Source organism: Mastigoproctus giganteus, chromosome 4, assembly GCF_048544385.1.
Source record: "Mastigoproctus giganteus isolate SK-2022 chromosome 4, ASM4854438v1, whole genome shotgun sequence".
In the NCBI taxonomy this organism is placed as follows: domain Eukaryota; kingdom Metazoa; phylum Arthropoda; class Arachnida; order Uropygi; family Thelyphonidae; genus Mastigoproctus; species Mastigoproctus giganteus.
Window position 1 is genome coordinate 163,733,823 of NC_143578.1, and position 23,139 is coordinate 163,756,961.

Genomic DNA, 23,139 nt, shown 5'->3' on the forward strand with positions numbered 1-23,139 from the left:
ACAGCTTCGGAGATATTGTGTCTCCTTGTCGAACTCCTTTCTCGATTTTAAATTTGCTACTGTCTTTGTCTAGTCTAATAAAGGATGTAGCACTCTCATATATTTTCTTCAAAATCATAATATATGGAGTATCTATGCCTTGTCTTTCCAGTGCCCGAAACATTGCCTTATGCTGTATGGAGTCAAATGCCTTTTCATAATCCACAAATGCCAGGCATAATGGTGTTTTATATTCATTTGCTTTCTCCATTAGCTGTGATATTACGTGAAGGTGATCCATAGTCGAGAATCCTGTCCTAAAGTCAGCTTGCTCTTTCGGTTGATTCTCATCAAGTATTCTTTCTAATCTGTTAGTAATGACCCTTGTGAACAACTTGTAGATATGGGATAACAAGCTAATTGGTCTATAATTTCCAATTTCTGATTTATCTCCTTTCTTATGCAGCAAAACTATGGTTGTGCTGCATAAGAAAGGAGATAGCTTAGGCATCGCACCTTTTCTAATGCACTTTGTGAAGAGTCTTGCCAGTTTTTGTGTTATGTCTCTTCCTCCCAATTTTAACAACTCTACAGTAACTTCATCTTCCCCCGGGGCTTTCCGATTCTTCATTTTCTTCAATGCATGTTCTACCTCATCAGGAAGAATGTCGGGTATGTCGTATGTGTTGCTACTTTGCAATCCATCTTCCCCACTGCTGGTGTCATTCCCTCGCTCCTTGTATAATTCTCTATAGTAGTCTTCTGCTATTTGAATTATGCCTTCTCTGCTGTTTATAAGTACACCATCGCTATTCTTCAGTTTCAGTATCATTTGTCTTTCTGTATTACTGCTCATGGCTGCTGATTTAAATCCTTTGTTTTCCCTTAATGCTTGTTCTACTTTTCTTGTGTTAAATCTTCTTATGTCCTCTCTGAGTCTCTTTCTAATGGCTTTGCATAACTCAGTGTACTCAATTTTCTCCCTGTCAGTGTTTTTCTTGCTCTTCATTTGTCATCTTTGGTTCATCATGACAAGTGTTTCTTGACTAATTTTTTCTTCTTTGGATTTCTGTTTCCCTATAGGTTTCTTGGGCTTTATCACTTTCAAAATGTTGTAATATTCCTCGTCGATATCTTGGTCCTCAGCAGTCTGCAGAAGCTCATACTTGTTCTTAAGTTCCAGTACATACTGCTTTTTCTCCTCTTCTGTTATCTCAAAGACCTTTGTATTATTTACTCGAGTCAGTTTTTTCCTTTCCTTTCCTACATCTATATCAAGTGTACATCTTACCATTCTGTGATCACTTCCAACATTTACCTTATTCAGGACGGTAACATCAGTCACAATATATCTTCTGTTAGTGAGGATGAAGTCGATTTCATTAGTTGTTAATCCATTTGGACTCTTCCATGTCCACTTTCTGTTCACCCTTTTCTTGAAAAAAGTGTTCATTACTGACATTACTGACAATTGATGCTGTTGGTAACAGCATCAATTTGTTCCACTGTACAGAATTTAAAAACCCTCAGAAACCACTGAAGTCACCATTACCATAGCAAAAACCCTTTCCTTTACCCCTGATGGTAGTTACATCTTTAAGTAAATCCCACATCGGTACATGATCACTGCCACTTAGTGGTTCCTTTATTTACAGACTCTTAATGCATGAATAATCACTGCTGATAATCAGATCAAGAGTATTACTCCTGCTGGTTGCCTCTCGAATATGCTGCTGTTGTAGAAAACAGTCATACAGTGAATCTACAAAAGTCTTGCTAGTGTGCCAGACTTGTGAATCTACCAATCCACAAGGTCTAGTCAGTATCTGGAAAGTTAAAATCTTCCATTATAAGACATTCTGATTTACTGGCCCACTCTATTTTACAGTTGTTCGCTGTACTCATCGGAGTCATTTATGTGTTTCTAAACCCCTCCTCCCTTCCTATCCTGTCTGTCCTTTCTGTATACAATTGTACTTCCCTTATTCAAATTCTGCTTTCCTTATATCTGTGTGACACTGTCTCTGATATCCTAATAATGTCTGCATTTGATGTCTTGACCAGCACTTCAAATTCATTAAATTTATTTACTATACTCCTAGCATTGGTTTACATGCAAGTACATTCACATGTCCGTAATTTTAGTTACTCTAACACAGCCCATGTATTTACTTGTTCCATTATTACTTATAGCAGTCCTTGAAATCCCTGGCTTTCCAGGCTGCTGCTTGTTCCACGAGAAGCAGTGCAAGAATCACTTTCACTTCTGCGTGCTGTTGTTGTTAATGTGTGTTCCTCCCCCCTCCCTAAACTAGCAGTGTTTCAACTCATCTAACACTGCCCCAGTAGCATCAGCAAATATTCTTGCACCCTTTTTATTTAAGTGTATCTCATCCCTGTAGAAGTGGTTTCTCCTGTTAATTTAGAACATAAAAAAATTATTTAAATTGTTTTATTGAAACAATTTGCATACAAGTGTACAAGTAGCACTTTTACTTCATCCAACCTCACTTAAATACATTGAATATGCCATTTTACTTAGTATTTATTCTGTTTTGTTGAATTTCTAGGTTTGCAGTTGACCTTGTGATATGCAGTGCCCTAGGTTGTGATATGTTTGACTGTGTGTTTCCCACAAGAACTGCTGTAAGTAACCATTCATTACTGTTTTATTTTGCATTCACCTTATGTCGAATAAATGAGAGAGCATCCATTAAAATATAGTCAAAGAAAGATTAATAAACAGATTACACTTCTTTCTTTCTTTCTTTCTTTTCTTTTCTTTTTTAACAACACATTACATTCATTAATTTAGAAAGGAGTTTAGGAATGCATTAGTGGAATTGCTTCTTTTGTATACTTTGTCTGCTATCCATGAGCATTTGATAGGTCTGAAAATTTATAAAATAAAACTCGCAAAATCAAAAGCTAAACAACACTTAGGTAAATTGCCAAAATATTAACAAAATTTCGTCTGCTAAAAGCCCCATTTAGTTGAATCAGAAACTTCAGTAAGTGAACATAGCATTTCAGTAATCCCTAAACCCATCGGTAATGTCTGTGGTTTGTTAAAATTGTGCACTCCCACCTAAAAGTTTGGAATCACAGCATATGACAACAGTTTTTGTTAATATTTTTGAAATTAGCTACAAGGTAAGGTTTAATGTAAAAAAAAAACAAAAAAAAAACTACACGCTACAAAGTATTTTAAGATTTTTTTATTAAACATTGAAAAACTTACAGCAAAAAATATTGAAATGATTAATACAAAGGGTACTAGGAAAGTTTTGCAATATGACGCAACAATGAATCACAGGGAGCTGTTTGTTGCTGCATGTTGAGACATGTTCATATGTGCATAGTAGCCGCCGCGCCAAGTCGATGGGCTCAGTTATTCATTAGTAGTGAGAGTGTAAAGTGCTTGCGATGGCATCGTGGTCACGAAATGAGATAAGGACAGTTTTGCGGTATAATTTCGTGCGTGGTTTTAGACCAGTGCTTAGAAGAAATGACTCTTGCACTAGATGATGATTGTCCACATCGTACAACGATATTCAGGTGGTATAGAGAATTCCAAAGGGGAAATTTCACTCTGGAGGATTCTGAGAGGCCGGGAAGGCCACGAACGTCAGTTACGGAGGAAAACGTTACTGCTGTGAGGAAAATGCTTGACGAAAACAGGCGAGTGACCTACCAACAGATAGAGGATACTTTGGGCCTAAATGCACCAGCAATTCGTTCGATTCTGCAAGATCATTTGCACATGAAGAAACTTTGTTCTCTCTGGGTGCCGCATCAACTGACTGAAGAGCAGATGACACGACGTGTGACTTGGTGCCGGGAGATGTTAAAAAAGTTTGATAAGGGACAATCTCGGTATGTGAACAACATCGTGACAGGTGACGAGACTTGGCTGTACTATTACGATCTGCCGACCAAGGCTCAAAACAAAGTTTGGGTCTTTGATGATGACGAAGTAATTGTCAGAAAATCCCGATCTGTAAAGAAGAAAATGATAGCTGTATTTTTCAAATCGAGTGGAATTGTGGAACGTGTCGTTTTGGACACGCAGAAGACAGTCACAGCTAAGTGGTATACTGAACAATGCCTGCCTAAAGTCATTGGATCTGTGAAGAACCTGCGGCCAAAGTCAAGAATGGACACCTGGTACCTCCATCACGATAATGCTGCAGCTCACAGCGCCAAAGCCTGCACCGAATATTTGACCACGACAGGACTGAAACTTCTCGACACCCTCCCTATAGTCCAGACCTTGCTCCCTGCGACTTTGCACTGTTCCCGCATGTGAAAATGAAGCTAAAAGGGAGGCGGTTTTCCAGTGATGAGGACCTTCTACGGGCTTGGGACAACGAGTGTGCTTTACTCCCTAGTGAAACTTGGCAGAACTGGTTTAAAGATTGGTTTCGGAGGATGGAGAGGTGTATTGAATGTTGAGGAAATTACTTTGAAAAAATTAAATAAACAAAGCTGTATTGCAAAACTTTCCTTGTACCCTTTGTATTAACAACTATACAGATTTTCTATCAAATTTCCTGCACAAGATTTAATCACTGCCTTACACAGACATGGCATTCTAGTGATTAATTTTATAATAGTGTCTTGACTAATATTATTCCAAGAAAACTGCAAGGTTCCCCATAAATTTTGTGAAGATAGGCAGACTTCACAGACCTGATGGTCTAGATCAACGGTGGGCAAATGTGGCTCTCAGAGCCGCATGCGGCTCTTCATTGAGTTAAGTGCGGCTCCCATTGAAAATTTAAAACTGTGGGTTTTTTTTATTATTTTTTCAGAACTTTTTTCACTGAATCTTGTTAAATTAACTATCTAATATTTTGTTATACGGATTTTATGTTGTGTTTATTTTTTTTTTTATGTCTAGATATTTTGCTATTTTTATTTTGATTATAAATAAATCCACGTGCAGTTACACTGCTGGTGCCATCAGCGGACTTGTGCGTAAAAATTACGAGTGTAATTTTTCTGTGCCGTAAATTAATTTAATTATTTTGTTTCAATTTCAGACTTTGGAATTAAATTTATTTAAATTTTTTGATAACATGACCTCAGAAAATATCAAAAAACGAAAATACGAACAAGAAAATAGAATCTTTCAAGAAGAATGGGTAGAAAATTTTGCTTTTATTGACAATAATAGAAAGTCGTTGTGTCTTATTTGTAAAGTTACAATTGCAAACTACAAAGTAAGCAATTTACATCAACATTACGAAGTAAGTCATCCCCACTTTTCAACTCAATATCCACTCAATTCAAAATTGCGAACAGAGAAACTTAAGTCCTTGCAATCTGGTCTTCATAAGCAACAAGGACCCTTGTCTTCTTTTAGTCGCGAAGATGACAGAGCAAACAAAGCTAGTTTTTTGATAGCTTGGAATATTGCTTGTGCCAAACTTCCATATGGAGAGGAGAATTGATTAAAAGAAACTTGGAAGAAGTGGTTAATGTTTTGGATCCAGATAATACAAAACTGCATAAATTGATCGCACAGGTTCCTATGTCACACCGTACAACTGAGCGTCATATTGGTGCAATTAGTAAAAATGTTGAAAATAGTTTGATGTGTGATTTGAAAACTTGTACAGCATTTAGTTTAGCTCTCGACGAGTCTACAGACATTCAGGATGTTCCACAATTGGCCGTTTTTGTCCGCTGTGTATCTGCAAACATAAATGTGAAGCAAGAAATGTTAGACCTAGTAGCTCTTATCGAAACAACTTGCGGTATCAATGTTAGAAATGCGCTTGATGAAGTAATGAACAGGTTTGAATTGCCTCGTGATAAACTTGTAAGTGTTGTGACTGACGGAGCGCCTGAAATGATAGGGAAAAACCAAGGTCTCATTGGTCTTTTAAACAACGATCCTAAAATTCCACGTTTCTTGCCTCATCACTGCATAATTTACCGCGAGCATCTCATAACGAAGTACTTCAAATACGAAAATGTGTGGAAGATTGTTTTGCAGATTGTGAATTTAATTAGAACAAATGCCAAAACACATAGTCAATTTCAGAACTTTTTAGAAGAGTTGCGAGTGAATAATGAAACAGATGAATTGCCCAGTGATTTATCCCTATGGTGTGGTGTAAGATGGCTGTCAACTTACAAAGTTTTGAGCCGTTTTGTGGAACTCCTAAATCCTATCATAACATTTACAAAAGAAAAAGGAAAAAAATACCCAGAATTAGAAAATGAAACTTGGCTTTCTGACTTAATGTTCCTTACAGACATTATAGAACATTTGCAAACACTTAATTTGGCTTTACAAGGAAAGGAAAAAATTATTATTGATTTGTCACAAACTGTATTTAGTTTTGAAGCTAAACTTCGGCTTTTTGTGTATGATCTTAAGAACAAAATATTTAATCATTTTCCACGAGTAAAAGCAAATATATTTAATATCAAAGAAGAAAAGTTTGACGAATACAAAGAAAAATTGGAAGAATTGCAAGCAGATTTCAAACATAGGTTTAAAGGTTTGAAATCTATATTTGCATATTTTGTGAACCCATTTATTTGTGATATTACTGAAGACGCATTTCCAATTTCTGAAATAATACTTGGTGAAAAAGCGGCTGGGGAATTGGAGTTATTAGAGATGAAAGAGGATCAGGCATTGCAAATGCAGCACAAATCTACTTCTATAACTGAATTTTGGAAACTCGTGCCAGAATCAAAATATCCACATTTAAAGAAAGCTGCTTGCCGTTTAATTTCAATTTTTGGTGCAACATATTGCTGTGAATCTTTGTACTCCACAATGAAGTTCGTGAAGTCGAAACATTGTTCACTGTTGACCAATCATCATCTCTGAATTGCTGCAAACGGCTTTAACAAATTTTACGCCAAATTTCAAAGATTTGACCAAAGGTCTTCGTTAAATGTTATACTTTTTATTAATGTATTTTTATTATATTTTATTTTTATTATTAAAATTTTGAAATAATTATTTTGTATTTTCTTTCTCTTAACTATATTTTCTTATATATGCATACTTTACATAGCACTTAAGACTTGTGTAGAATATGTAATCATATTATTAAATAAATTAAATTAAATTTGAATTTGTGTATGTAATACTATGTATCTATGGTGTGGCTCTTTATAATATATGAAAAACCAGAATGCGGCTCTTTATAATATATGAAAAACCAAAATGCGGCTCTCGTTGACCTCATGCGTGCCCACCCCTGGTCTAGATCAATGGTTCCCATACTATTTAATGATACTTTCAAAAATCAGAATGTGTTTGCGCAACCCTACACATAAATATATAAATCAATATATATACAGCAGACTCTCGATTTACCAGGATCAGATTAACCGGGACACTTCAAGACTCCAAATAAAAAAAAATTCTTAAAAAATCAACCAGAAATCATAAAATTCAAGTAATAACTAGAATAGGTATAAACAGATGTTTTGCAAGTTTTTTTTTTTTTTTTTTTTATGAAACCCCCAAACACGAGAGGTATTACAACCTATAGTACTTGGTACCATGCTTGGGTTGGAGGTAGAGAAGATGAAAGAAGATATTTGTTGACATTATCAGGCCACACCTTGAGTACTGCATACAGGTCTGGAGGCCTCATTTTAGGAAGGATGTAGATTTGCTTGAGCGTGTACAGAGAAGAGCAACAAGATTGGTGAGGGGAATGAAGGGATCCTCTTACCAAGAGAGGCTTAAGTTCTGCAAATTGCAGTGACTGGAGACTAGGCACCTGCGCAGTGATCTGATTGAGGTGTATAAGGCCTTGAATGGGTTGAGCATGCTGAATTCTGATGGGATCCTTCCACTTGTTCAGATTACGAACCTACGGGGGCATAAATTCAAATTAAAAAAGGACAGATGTAGAATAGATGTTCGGAAATTTGCCTTTAGCCAGCGGATAGTTAATTGCTGGAACAAACTTCCATCTGTCGTTGTGGAAGTTGATAGGTTAAATAAATTTAAGGAGGAACTGGACAGGCATTTGGAGGTGATGGTGTGTGTGTTTTTTTTTTTTTTTTGGCTGATGCTGCATAAGCTCATACACTTGCTTTCTTGCATCACATGCCACTACTACTACTACTACTATTAGACTTGAACTTCTGTAGACTGTAATTTTCAGGAAATACGTACGAAAGAAGGTTGGTTCTGAGTTGGACAGTAAATGAATGTTGGCTGGTGGCGGCACGTGTTCGGACTGTTTTGAAAGAGATAACGGAAATTAGAGAAGCCAATTCAGAAGAACAGTGCCCATGGAAGTATCTTTAGAAAAGGCATTCAGCAGAAACAGTACGTCTATGAGACAGGGAGTGGAGAGACTCTGTTAGAGAGGAGTCATTAATTAACCTAACTGCCTTCTTCTGAATGGAATCTAGAAGCCTGGGAGAGATTTTGGGGGGCACCGCCCCAGATGTGGGAACAATATTCCATGGTAGGGCGGATTTGGGATTTATACAGAGTGAACAGCTGTTTGGAAGAAAAGTAACGCTGAGAGCGAAAGAGAAACCACGTTTTTTAGATGCAGAGGAAGCAATATTTGTTATGTGCTTGTGCCAAGAGAGATTAGAAGTCAGGGTAATCCCCAAAAGAGATATATCAACTTGCCTAGAAATTGGAATGTTACCAACGGTAAGCATAGGAGCAGACAAATCCTTTTTGCTAGATATAAGACATGACTGAGTTTTAGAAGGATTGAAATCAACTAAGTTGTCATTGCCCCACTGGAGATCGGCATTTAAGGAATTGGTAGCAGATATTTTAGAAGTTGAAGCTGATTGAGCAGGGCAGGGTTTCTCAAAATCATTGGCAAAACAACGGATAGGATTTCCAGCCAATGGAAGGTCATTAACATACAAGAGGAAAAGAGTGGGGGAAAGAACTGAATCTTGGGGAACACCAGCATTAGTGGAGAAGTTAGAAGATAGAAAGCCATCTACCATCACACTCAGTGAGTGATCAGAGAGAAAACTTGATAACCAGTTACAAAAAACAGTTGGCAAACCATAAGATGGAAGCTTGTTTAGAGGACCTTTATGCCAAACACGATCGAGAGCCTTTGAGATGTCAAGAGCAACTGCTTGTGTTTCACTGAACGTTTTCATAAATTCACTGAATTTTGTCCATAAATGGGTAACAAAGCCAGAATATCACCAGTGGATCGACACTGACGGAATCCATACTGGCGATCGTAGATCAGACAGAAGGTTTCCTAGATAGTTTGAGTTGGCAATTAATTGATTTCTCCATTACTTTAGAAAGAGTAGAAGTAATTGCAGTGGGACAATAATTGGATATGAGGGATTTGTCACCCTTTTTAGGAACTGGCTGGATATGAGCAAATTTCCAAGCAGAAGAAAAAAATATCCTCTGGACTTTGACCTTTCCACAAGGTGAAAGTCCAGAGGATATTGCATTATGTTCAGTAATGTTTTTATAGCCTTCATTTCTTAAAATTCATTTAATTCTGATGATGATGATGTGGCCCATTCCAGAAAAACAGAAGCAACTGCAGATCATGATAGAACCACTACTGCAATATGGCACAATTTTTTCTTCAGTTGGTCATTTCACATGAACTCTACACCTGGATATAAAATTTTCAAATTTGGATTCATCCATTTGTAGTATGTTTTTCCATTCTTTAATTGTACAGTGTTGATAGCTCTTAGCCCAAGCTCACCATTTCTTTCAATTTTCTGGTTTTAATAAGGGTTTTCAGATCACTGCACAACCATGAAGTCCTGCTTGTTTAAGACAAAGTTTTACAGTAAAACATAGACATGGGAGTTTTTCTGTTCCTATTGAGCTCAGCTTGGATTTCAAGTGCAGTAAGTCATCAAGTGCCTTTTGAAATCGGTGTTATGGTCTTATCTTGTACTTCCATTGTTATATGTGGTAATCCTGATCATGGTTTGTCCTTTAAACTACCAGACTCCTTGAAACACCTAGTTTTTTGCCAATACTTCTCACAGAATAACTTTTTTTTTATAAAGCTATATTAGCACTTAGGCCTAAATGGATATCAGATAAACTAATGAGACTCATGGGAGAGAAACAAAATGCATAAGATGCATATAAATTATCAGGTGACACAGAAGCCTATGGCAGATATAAGATAGTCTGTAATCAAGTCATGAAGGAGGTTAAGCAAGCAAAGGCAGATTACGAGAAATTTTTAGAAAGGATGCTAAGAAAAACAGCAAGGACTTCTTTACTTATATGAACTCTAGAAGGAAGGGGATGAATCAGATTGGTCCACTTGATATCGATGGTTCAACTTTTGATGATCCTGCTCAGATAGCTGATAATCTGAATGAGTATTTTGCATTCACACATGAGCAGTTATTAAGGGAGGAAAATGCCAGAAGTTTGTAACAGGGTGCTTAATGATTTTGTAATAACAGAGCAGCAAAGTGGAGGAGAAATTGTTAAAGTTAAGCATAAGAAAGGCACATGGGGTGGATGGGGTCTATCGAGTTATATTAAAGGGGGCAGCAAACCCTTAGTCATAATTATGAGAGAATCCTTGGACTCGGGCGAAGTCTCCACAGACTGGAAATGTGCAAGTGTATCCCCAATTCACAAAGGGGGATCGCAGGGTGACAAGTAATTACAGATCAGTGAGTTTAACTTTTGTTCTGGGGAAAATAATGGAGTCACTGGTTAAAAATGTATTGCAGGATCATCTAGACAAGACTGCAGTAATAATTCAGACACAGCTTGGGTTTGTTAAGGGAAAGTCTTGTCTCACAAATTTGATTGGATACTATGATGTGGTTACAAAGGAACTGGATGCAAAAAATAATTTTGATATCATGTACCTGGATTTCAGGAAAGCTTTAGATACTGTTGCGCATGGAAGATTACTGTGTAAATTGGAGCAGTATGGTATTAAGGGTAAGTTGCTACAATGGATAAAAGGGTGGTTGAGTGGGAGAAGACAGAGTGGTAATCAATGGATGCTGCTTTTTTGTTGACTAATGTTAGTGGATTCCCCCAGGATTCGGTTTTGGGCCCGGTGTTGTTTTGTATATTTATCAATAATATTGATAAAGGTATATCAGGCTTAATGTCGAAGTTTGCAGATAATACAAAGGTTGGCAGGGTTGTTAAGTTTGCAGATGATACAAAGGTTGGCAGGGTTGTTAATGACAATAAAGACAGTATGCTACTCCAACTGGATCTAGATAAGTTGGGAAAATGGGCTGAGAAGTGGCAACTGAAGTTTAACATTGACAAGTGCAAAGTACTGCAGATGGGTAGCAATAACCGAAAAGAAACGTACCAACTGTGTGGTACTACGCTCAAAGAAGTGGAAAGTGAAAAAGACCTTGGGGTAATTGTGCAGCCAAATATGAAGTTTGCTGAGCAGTGCAGATGGGCTGCCAGGTCAGGTCATGGAGTCTTGTCAATGATATATAGGAATTTTGCTAGCAGGAACAGGGAGGTGATTATCCTGTTATACAAGGCAATGGTCAGGCCACACCTAGAGTACTATGTACAGGTCTGGAGTCCTCATTTTAGGAAGGAAGTAGAGTTGCTAGAACGAGTACAAAGAAGGGGAACAAAGGGGTATTCTTACCAAGAAAGGCTTAAGTTCTGAAAATTTCAGCTCCTGGAGAATAGGTACCTGTGAGGTGATCTGATTGAGGTGTATAAGGCCTTGAATGGATTGAGCAAGCTGACTGCTGATGGGATTCTTCCTCTTGCTCAGACTAAGAACCTGAGGGGGCACAGTTTCAAATTGAGGAAAGATAGTTGTAGAATAGATGTGCAGAAATTTGCCTTTAGCCAGTGGGTAGTTGATTGGTTGGAACAGGCTTCCATCTTTTGTTATGGAAGCTAATAGCCTAAATAAATTTAAGGCTGAGCTGGACAGGCATTTGGAACGAAATGGAGCGGTGAAGTGGAAGGTTTTTTTTTTTTAGCTGATTCTGCATAAGCTTTCTTGCATCGTATGCCTCTACTAATGCTAATGGCACATTAAGGGAGACTTACTTGCCTCTCTCTCCAATCTCTGCTCACCTCGAGAATATACTGTCTAGGAGTAGGCTCCAAAAATTCTCACAGCTGTTCATGCAAGCATTTGCCTGCAAGACCGGGCTAGCAAGGTGGGTAAAATGCCTGCCTGGCAACCCAAAGGTCGCGGGTTCGATTCCCGCCTCGGGCTTGGATCAGAGTAAATGCAAAAACTTTGGGAGGTGCATTATGGCCACAGAAGCTGATGCGCCAACAACTAACAAAAAAAAAAAAAAAAAAAAAAAAACCTTGATGGACAACATTCCTCAAGGAGCAGCACTGTCTGGCCTCCTTTTTACCACTGTGCATCTACTGTATTGTAACCTCTGTTCCTGTGTAGATGATATAAAGCTCTTCACAACTATTAAAGCTGGAGATGATTCACAAGCCCTAATTCACTACTTGAATGCTAGTCTCTGTGGATTGTCTCAACATGTCTTGATTTGGTCTTTGCATAAATTGTATAATTTGCGACAGCATTGTGAGTCAATGGAAGTATTCCTAGTTTCAAATGTATTAATGCGCACAGGAAAACTATTTCTGTGGTGAAGAGTAGACTGTTTAGACTTGTTTGATTGGATTTTTTGAATGGAAATATTTATGGCGGCATATAGAAATTTAATTATTTATGTATAGTAGTGTGTGTAATAAGCATATATATAAATATACAGGGTGTCCCAAAAGTCACTGCATATTTTGGTGAAACAGTGTGATTTTCAAATAAATTTCATTAAGACAAGTATATGTATTCTTTTTTTAAATAAAACATAAGTATTTGTAATGTGTTAAAAAATGTTATAATTTTTATTAATTTTTTAATGTTTTCTTTTCAGACTCATAATTCGTGATGAACGTTCAAGAGCGAATTTTTGTTGTAACATCCCGCATCAAAAGAATGAAGGTTTATGAAATTAGGGAAAGATTTTCAAGGAGATTTCATAGTCCCGGTCCTACAGACAATGCCATGCACTGGTGAATAAGTTTAAAAGAACTGGGTCTGTGGATGCCCAAGAACAGCACTTGAAAGCATTGAATCAATTCGAGAAGTGTTCGAAAGGACCCAAAATTATCAGTTAGGGAGGGATCTCAAAGACTGGACATACCCGAGGCATCAGTTCACAGAATTTTGCGTTCGACACTGATGAAAATGCCCTACATGACCTACACGAAGAAGATTTTCCAAATAGAGCAGCAATGTGTGCAGAACTTGTCAATCAAATCCAAAATAACAGCTTAATGGACCACCTCAGTGATGAGGTGACTTTTCACACTTGGTAAAATCAATTGTCACAGTTGTCATATCTGGGCTTCCCAAAAACCATCTGAGTTCACAGAATGGCAAAGAAACTCTCCTAAAGTAAATTTGTGGCTTGGGATGATGAATTAAAAAATGTATGGACTCTCAAACACTGTTGGAGAGTTGCTTTTTTTGCTGAAGCAACAGTCACAGGAACCTTGATATGCTTCAACAGTTCTTGAACCCCCAGTTTCTTTGTGATGGTGTTATTTCAAGTGTAGTGTGACCTTGGGTATTGTTTGCATTTAATTTCCCGTGGATTTTTTGCTTTGGGTTTCATAAAATCAAAGGCTTATTGCAGGAAGATTCAAGATTTACCTGATCTTAGACAACGCATTCAGGAGGCAGTACAGGAAATTACCCCTGAAATGCTTGCAAAAGTGTTCCGCAGTGCGGAATACATTTGCAAATATGTAATAATTTTTTTTCTGTTTCAAACTTGGATATTGTATAAAAATAAATTTGTAATCATGCTATTAAGTCATTCATCTCAAATTCACCGGATTTCACCAAAATATGCAGTGAATTTTGGGACACCCTGTATATAAATATATATATATATATATACACTGAGTAATCACTGAATTATGACCATCCCTGTGGAAACTGAATGCGACCCATTGACCACATGAGGTACGAGAGTGTGGAGTTAGTCAACCTATGTAGCATAGATAAGGTGTCAGTGGTTCGGTAAGTAGTAAAATTACAAGCGTGATGGGTAAAAGGAAGGATTTATCGGACTTTGATAAAGGACAGATTGTGGGTGCTCGGTGAGCTGGTGCCTCGATTTCCCAAACAGCTGAACTGGTGGGGTGTTCGAGAGCCGCCATAGTTAAACCAGGACTGGCATCAAAATGGTCAAATAACAACCCGACGGCAAAACTGGAAAGGTCAGCGAAAGGTTGATGTTAGAGGTGAGCACTGGGTCCGACAACTCGTACAGGCGAACGGGCCAAACACTGTTGGAGAGTTGAATACCCAGTACAACATGGGCCAACCCGGAACAATATCTAGCATGACCATCGCACATATGGGCTATACCAGCAGACCACCCCTACGGCATCCTCTCCTAACCAAGGTTTATCGGTGTAAAAGACTCGCCTGGTGCAAAGAGCATGCAAGTTTGACATTAGAAGACTGGAAGAAGGTGTGCTGGTCGGATGAGTCACGTATTTACTCCACACCGTGGATGGTCGTGTATGGATTTGTTGTCAACAACACGAGGCTCTTCATCCATCATGCATGGTATCAAAAGTGCAGGCCGGTGGAGGCAGTTGTATGGTGTGGGGCATGTTTCACTGGCAGGAACTTGGATCTCTGGTGCACGTGGAACAACATATCAGTGGTCTCCGCTATCGTCAACTGCTTGCTGACTGTGTATACCCCGCATGTTACACTTTTTCCCAAATGGCGATGGTGTCTTCCAAGATGACAATGCGTCGAGCCATCGGGCACTTGTTGTGCAGGAATGGTTTGAGGAACACAGTTCTGACTTCAAGCATATCGATTGGCTTTCAAACTCCGCCAATATCAGCCGACCGGGCTAGCCGAGTGGGTAAAGTACCTGCCCGGCAACCCAAAGGTCGCGGGTTCGATTCCCGCCTCGGGCTTGGATCAAAGTACTGCAAAAACCTTGGGAGGTGCCAAGCCGATGCGCCAACAACTACCAAATCAAAAAAAATCCGCCAATATCAATCCCTTAGAGCACTTGTGGGACACTATGGAAAGGCATATCAGGCATCTGGATACACCAATCACCTGCATTGCTGACTGCATTACACACAGCTTGGTTGGCCATACCTCTAGAACGCTTCCGACATCTTGTTGAATCAATGCCACGTCGGATAGCTGCTGTACTGAGAGCAAAAGGATTACCTACAAGTATTAGGTAGGTGGTCATAATTCAGTGATCACTCAGTGTGTGTGTATATATATATATATATATATGCATTTTCTAAATTATTTTGGAGTGTTCCTTCTACAGTACTCTATCTTCATTCCCCTCCCCTTTTTTATTTTATTATGTATGGGTTTAATTTACTCTTCGCTCTACTGGTTTGCCATGCTGCTAGCAACTGCTTCATTTATTTATAAATATATATTTAATTTTGTAATATATATATTAAAAATCACATCGTGTATGAACAGTCAATGGGATTATCGATACTAAGTTTTAAATAAACGTTATTGATAATTTGCTTTGCTTGATACAATAATTTAGCACATTTAGTGAAAACTTTGAACACGTTGCAATTCGAAGAACTAGTTGCCATGTTAAAAAATGTACAGACGCTTGTTACACATCAATTATTTCTATAATTTTTACTCATGTATGCAAAATTTTTTGTATGATTTGGTATATATAAGGTTTTACCTGATCAAATATTTATGGCTGTGGTATTGTTTATTCTAAATCTCCTCAGCATATACAAAAGCTCTTCTAACTATATTGTCTTGCTACACCACTGAACTTCACCCCTTGGCGCCTCCGTAGCCAGGTAGACAGGAGCAGCAGTGCGTAGCACATGCTTCTTGATTAGACCTTTTCTCTCAAGAAAAGCCCCACTTGCCTTCAACCAGCCATACTAGGAGCATCCATAGTGTAGTAAAATGCTGCGAGTGACTGATTCGTGAGCAGCTTATGATTGAATATATTTTTTAAGATATCAAGGAACAGCAGTATCAGCTCTTGCCCACACAAAAAATACCTAGGATTCTTTTGATGCTTTTCTTTATTACATTTATATCTTAATTTTCTTGTGAATTTTTTTGAGAACTTGATTGCATTGCAACACTTATAGCTGCAGTAAGCTGATTAGAAGCTGGTGATGATTTATGACTTATTTTGCACTTCCCTTGCACATTATTGTATATGTGTGCACACTAGTGCAGTTCTTAAGAAGTGCTGCTTGCAGTCTCTGAGTGTTGACGTTCCCTGCAGAACTTATATGTTTGTGACCCCTGGTTTTTGACATCCATTTTCAGAATAAGTCATTCATAAATATGTAACTTTTGCTTCTTACCCTTTATGCTGCATACACTGTGGAAGAAAAGTATTTGTCCATCTCCAAATAGTCCTTCCATACCATTGGATATGCCAAGATGGACCAGTGTGACAGCCAACACATTCCTTTGGCATCATTTTGCTTGATTCAGTCTTGTGGGAAATGAATGAAGACCCATAACATTGCTATGTAACTATTTTTTAACAGTTTGTGATGTCAACTGTAATCAAGAGGCAAATGTAATAAATAGCTTATTTGTTAAAACACTAGATATGTTTTTCCTCTGTTTCTGGAATTTACAAAATTAGAAAATATTACTTTAAATATTTTTGCTTATAGGTGCACATCATATGTAGTGAATAAATTCTTTCACATTTACCCTGTATATGTCATTTATAGGAGAATAAAGTGTCAATATTAATCAGGCCAAATGATGCAAGGACTTATTCTGTGTCATCAAAAAAAAAAAATCTAATTTCCCCATCACTAAACAGTATTACACAATTCTACCTTCAACAAGGTACCTCCCAAAGTAAACTTTACAGCCTGAAGGTAAACATCATATGATCTGATCTAATCTTCTGTTGCTTTCCAAAAAATTTTCAGATTTTCTGTTTATGCCTTACTATGACCACCTAAGTCAGAGAAGTGTAAAAAACTAATCATTCTGAATCCCCCTGGAGAAAATGCACTTTCTTCCAATGGTTTGTCAATGAGAACTTAAAACCATAATAAAATCATGAAATCTATGAAATGATTTTATTATTGTTTTAATTTCTCAATGAAGAACCATTGGAAATAGGTGGTTTTTAGTTTGTTGGGTTCTTTCATTTAATTCATTCCCACTTTTCATGCATTAACCAAAGTAGTCAGGAGCTAAGTTCTATTCTTAAAAACTATTCTATAAATTTACTAAATACTTATTAAATGTAGTAAATACTTTATTTAGCAGTTATGTGGGCTTGAAACATAGTCATCTCAAACACATGTGCTGCTCTGCTCCTGAACTAACCACCCAAAACTCGATAAAGACAAAGTTCTTTGTCCATAGTTCCGTGTTGATTGGTCCAGTATTGTGGGGGTGTGCCTTGAGGACTGTAGGGACTGCTTCAGTTCTATACCTCAGCTAGATCAGTTGAGTATAGATTTTCTGTAAGCTAGATATTCAGACAAGTGAGCAGGGCTCACTTATCTGAATGTCTGAATATCACTAATCTGAATACCAGCTCTGTCTTAATTTTATTTTGCTTTTCTACTCTGCTTTATTGTAACTTTTTATTAAAAAAAATAATAATAATAAATCCAAATAAACATTTTAATGTTTATCATGTGCAGTTGTATGTTACCCTAAAATTCCAGTCACCTGTTCCGTGCACTTAAAAGAAAATGCATGGAACAGGTGACTGGAAACTTGTGACAGTCTGAAACTTGTTATAAAAGGTGAAATATTGTGGCCATGAGTGCATAGTTTGTGGTGATTTGCTGGTGCTAACCATACTTCTTAGGCAACAGCTGGATTACACAAAATTCCTTTGCTGTTTGTATGAATAAGCTAAGCTTGAAGCTGATCGTTTTTAAGTTGGATTAAAATGACACGGCCAAAAAGGCCTAATCTCACATTTGGGTGGGATATCAGCAGTGAGTTGCTTCTCTCCAAACAGTCTCTGCTACATATAAAGCTGAGACTAATGATACTGTTAAAGCTATAGATAGAGATAGGGTGTTTTCTCTACCTTATTTAAAAATCTTCTGAGATAAAGTGATGTATGCTGATCTCCATGCTGGTGTTTTCAGTGGACTACACATCGGAGAGTTGCTGCAAGATGGTTATTTCACTTCTGTCTCAGGAAGTGGGGCATGGTTAGCATTCAATCCAAGGCATTCAGGAAGTCTATCAACATGCTTACTATTTTCAAAAAACTAGGTTGCAATATGAGTGTAAAGTTTCATTTTTTGCACAGCCACCTTGAATAATTTCCACAGAAAGTATTCAAAGCAGGGTGAAAGGCTTTGCCAAGATATCAAGACTATGGAAAAGAGATACTAGGGTAAATTCAATGAGACATTGATGGTAAAATACTGTTTGAAAAGAGATTCGTGTGATCAGTACAAAAGTTTGTTTCAAAAAAGCAAAAATTCATATATGTGGGGAAAAATTATTAAACCACTAAATTAAAAGTATTATTTAGTGAGATGGCTTGAGTACCTATGTCATTACATTTTTTCTAACATTAAAAACTGGTATAAGTGTTTTAATTTATAACAGTATAATATACGATAGAACCAGGATAAGAAGTTTTCCAAGGGATTGGAGGTTTAAAACTTCTTAAGAGGGAAAACTTAGAAGGGAAATTGACCTGAGGTTATGAAATATTAACACACAAATAAAAATGAAAAGATACACATACATAAGGTAAAGATAATTTTAAGTACTATTTCAGAACTTATAAATATTTTACTCTGCCTGTGGGAAACATTTTTAAACTGAGGATTTCTAATGTAAGGGTGAACTCCAAAAGAGTTCACCCTTACTCAAGCTATAAGCTTGAGTTAGGAAGAGTTGAACCTTTACCTTCTGCATCCCTGTTCAGTTATTAAACACTGATGAAGCAAGAAGCTTAAATGATATTGTTACATCTACATCATGCATTGATTAGAAAGTATCAGATATATACTATTAGAGTAATTAATAACCTTACTTAACATGTATAGATGACTCCCTTTTCCTTTTTGTAGTTCATTTCCCATATTCTATTCAAAATCTATATGTAAATACAGGGTGTCCATAAATTGACCACATTAAAAATTATTATTGCTACTGTTTTGGTGGCGTTGGTTGCAGCATCAGCTGTTGGCACAAACTCGTAAACTCTGGCAAGCCATTCTCACTTGTTTTTCTGCATTTATTATTATAACCTGCTCACATTTAGCCCCAGCCATGGTTCCAGTGCATAAAGGAAGTGCCTCTCATGGTGTAAAGCGCAAACACCATACATTGTCCATAACAGATAAAGTTGAACTTCTGAAAAACTCGACAGCGGTGCGCCTTTGAGAAGTTTAATTCTGCTTAAGTGTAAATTCCAGCAGTTCCTCTTATTTTAGTAATTTTCTTTTAGCCATTTTTTTTTTTTTTACAACACACTTGTACAAACCTGCGGAAAAACACAACACAATATGATGGATAATACAGTGCACTAACAAACTTGTTTTCATAAAATCTCTAACAATACTGACAAACTTATTGCGACATTTGAGAGTTTATTTTATCGCAATTAGTTTTATTGCAGTGCTCGCCACGTGTGCAATAAACTAATCACAAACGACCTTCGTGCGTATGCCGTAATAGCGTCACACGTACATGGCCGACATGTCGGCCACATATATGCAACATAAAAAAAAACTTTTTTTTATGACGTTACACTGACATTACAATATTTATTTTAGAATTACTAATCAAATTATTTGCTAAATATTTTTGGCCCTTGGGGAATTTTTTTTTTTAAACTAACTTGGCAGTCAACATGTTAAGGGTAGGATGAGGTGATTAGCTGTTGGGTAAACTGTATGTGCTAAAATAACCACCAGTGATTCAGCAAACTCACTAATCTGGCACCCCACAGGCCCCAGCGCTGCCAGATTAGTGACAGTCAACCTGTACAATATAACAGGAACTACAAGAGATATTGGCAACCAGTTTTTTCGATGGAAAAGACAACTCAAAAAGTTAATAAGTTTCCACATGGTAACTTGTAGCATGTAGGTTGTCCAAACAGTTTGCAATTTTGCACTGAGTGTTTTCTAGCATTTGAGGCATCATGAAAGCAATTGCATCAGTGGTTTGCTCGTGAAGTTCATCCAGATTTGCAATGGGCATGTGATATGTTTGATCCTTCGCATTACCCCACAGAAAAAGTCCAGTAGGGTTATATCCAGTGAGCAAGGGAGACCAGGGAATTGGTCCATCCAAACCATCAGCCTGGAAAACACTCACTGAGGAATTGTCACATGGTCAAAGCCCAATGATGAAGAGTGCTGTCTTGCTGAAACAGTATGTTCAGTTGTTCTGCCATCTGCAGAATTGGAAAATGCTTTAGCATGTCCAAGTATTTGGAAAATGCTTTAGCATGTCCAAGTATTTGTTACTGTTTATGGTAGTCTCAATCAAAGAAAGATGGTCCAATCACCTGATTATGGGAAAGGGTGCACCACGCATTCAATTTTGGGGAATCCCATTCATGCTCACTAAAGACATGAGAGGTTTCGCTGCCCCAGGTCTGACAGTTGTGGCGGTTGACTTTACCAGACAGGTGCAAGGTGGACTCAACACTAAAGACAACTTTTTTCAAGAAGTTGTTGTCATTTTCAGTCTCTGATGCGGTGGATTATGTTTACACAAGCTAGATTTTATATGCATAAAGTTTTCGGCAGTGGTGGAGAATCTTGTGAATGTTTGATTGGAGTATTTCTAGTTCTCTGCTAATATGACAGATTTCCTTGGGCTTCGTGTAAAACTTTTATGCTCTACGCTTACTGCAGACTGACCCACATCCTTCTTTGCAGGACAGTTCCCTTAAACTGTTCTACCCATCGCTAAATGGACTTGCCTGAAGGTACCTCATATTCTTAGCAGGTACCACCTTTAGTATTAGCAGTGGCCACGTGGTGCAAGGAAAATTATGGCTTATGCTGCACCAGCCAAGAAAAAAATAAATAAAATAAAATAATAATAAGAAGAAGAAGAAAATTTTTAAAAAATAAATAATAAGAGAAAAGGAAATAGATAACCTATGCATTTCCCTGCCGTAGGTAATTATCCAGCTGACCTTTGAATAACTTTGCACTGTAACTACAGATTTAAACTTGAGAAACCACAATACACACATTGCTTTCTGCTGTACCATCACCATTTTAATGGTTATTGTGGGGTGCAACTGTTATCGACACTAGCAGCATCTACACGATGCTATATAAACTCTTTGATCAGCTCTTTGCATTAACATTATTTATAATTAGCTCTAGTTTGCACTTAATAATCATTTGTAATATGCTCATTAATTTATGGGCCTCTGTATTATCACATCAGAATTGGGAGTTAAATATTTGGGAAGGGGGTATTTTTCTTCCCCTCTTAAATCAAATTATACTCCTGTAAATAAATAATGTTCACTTAAAAATTCAATTTATTAAAGACCTTTATTTTCCTTACCCTCAGTCAGTAATACAAATTTTGTACTTAGTTTTTAGATAAGTAACAAGAATTTATTATAGTTGAGCAACTACTTATTAAAGTAAATTTTTAAAAAATTATTTTAATTATTAAATTTTTCACTCAGAGATTTGGAGTAGCCCTTGTTCCTGGAGGTGAGCTGGTCTTGAAGAAAAAGTTATATGCAAAAGATTTTCGTCCCATTGATGAAAAGTGCACTTGCATAGCATGCGAACGATATACAAGAGCTTATTTACATTCTATTGTGAAAAAGGAAACAGTAGCTTGCCATTTAGTAACTCTTCATAACATTGCATATCAGGTAGGTTTTAAAATATTTACCACGTTGAGTTTAAGGCATTCGCTAACCTTTGAAAATAGATCATCTTAGTAATTGATAAAAGATAAGACCTCTAGGTACATTCTGACAATGTCTTATTTTTGCAGTGTGGTACACTAATCATAAAATAATCTGGAAAATAGAATGTAACATGATGTTAAAACATTTTAATTTTACGGAAAACTTACTGACACATTTGATCCCTCCTTGAAAGTAATTCTCCAGCATATGTAGTCAAAGAATAAATCTACTATTTACTTTTGCTCACAAAAAAAATAATAATAAATAAAACAGTAAATGGGATATTTAAAAAAAAAAAAATTGACATAGAATTAAACAGGAAAATCTGTTGTGACCATGGAATTTTACCTAGCTGTCTCAAGTCCTGTGTTGTAATGCTAAACTAATTAGAGTAGAAGGATTCATTAAATAGAGAAAATCCTTGACTGTCTCCTCCACTTAAAGGCACTTGCTTACTTAAAAAAATATATTTTTTTAAAATCTTTTTTGAATCTTCATTGGTCATTGTTAATCCAAATTAACATAAGCACAGCTGCCAACCATCTGGATTTATAATAAAGACACCAATTTTTTTTTTTTTTTTTTTTTTTCAAAATGGCTGCTTTGGCATTAAATTCAGAATTCTTAGAAAAATTCTGTACATTACTGCTTGAAATATTGTTAATAAAATATGTGGAATGCTTGTTAGATGACATGTTACTCTGTTAGAGGTAACATTTAAATTTTTTAAACTTCTTTATGTGGTGAGAAGGTAAATTTGATTTAATGGTGCTCTTCAGTCAGATGCAAAAAATACATTGTAGCATGTGTAAGAAGACATACCATATATGAGATTTTTGAATGAAATCTGAAAAAGATTATAACTAAAACAATAAAAGATGAGATATCTTTGCTTTGCATACTGTGTAAATGCAATGTTTCAGTTTCAAGCGGCGCCTCCGTAGCCAGGTGGGAAGGAGCAGCAGTGCGTAGCACACGCTTCTTGATTAGACCGGGGTTCGAGCCCGTCACCACCAAATACAGATGATGCAGAAAGGTCAGGGAATAACCACCGCATATCCCGGAGCAATATGGCCTAAGCTGCTAATGCTCCTAAAAACCAAACAACAACAACAACATCAGTTTCAAGAGGCTGCAAATGCAATGTAATTGGACATTTACAAACAAAAGCATAAGAACAACGTACAGTGCATAGAAATAAATACAAGAATTTGTACCAGAACATGTGCTCCCATCTCTTACCAT

General features: G+C 37.0%; 1 protein-coding gene across 1 annotated transcript in view; it reads left to right on the forward strand.

Moving 5' to 3' along the window:
• The window catches only part of Tgt (tRNA-guanine transglycosylase), a 114,278-nt gene that overhangs the window by 77,229 nt on the left and 13,910 nt on the right, over positions 1-23,139 (forward strand). Inside the window, exons 6-7 of the mRNA XM_090371860.1 lie at positions 2,550-2,625; positions 21,661-21,855. Of these exons, the coding sequence (XP_090227986.1) occupies positions 2,550-2,625; positions 21,661-21,855 (271 nt within the window). The remainder of the gene's footprint in view (positions 1-2,549; positions 2,626-21,660; positions 21,856-23,139) is intronic.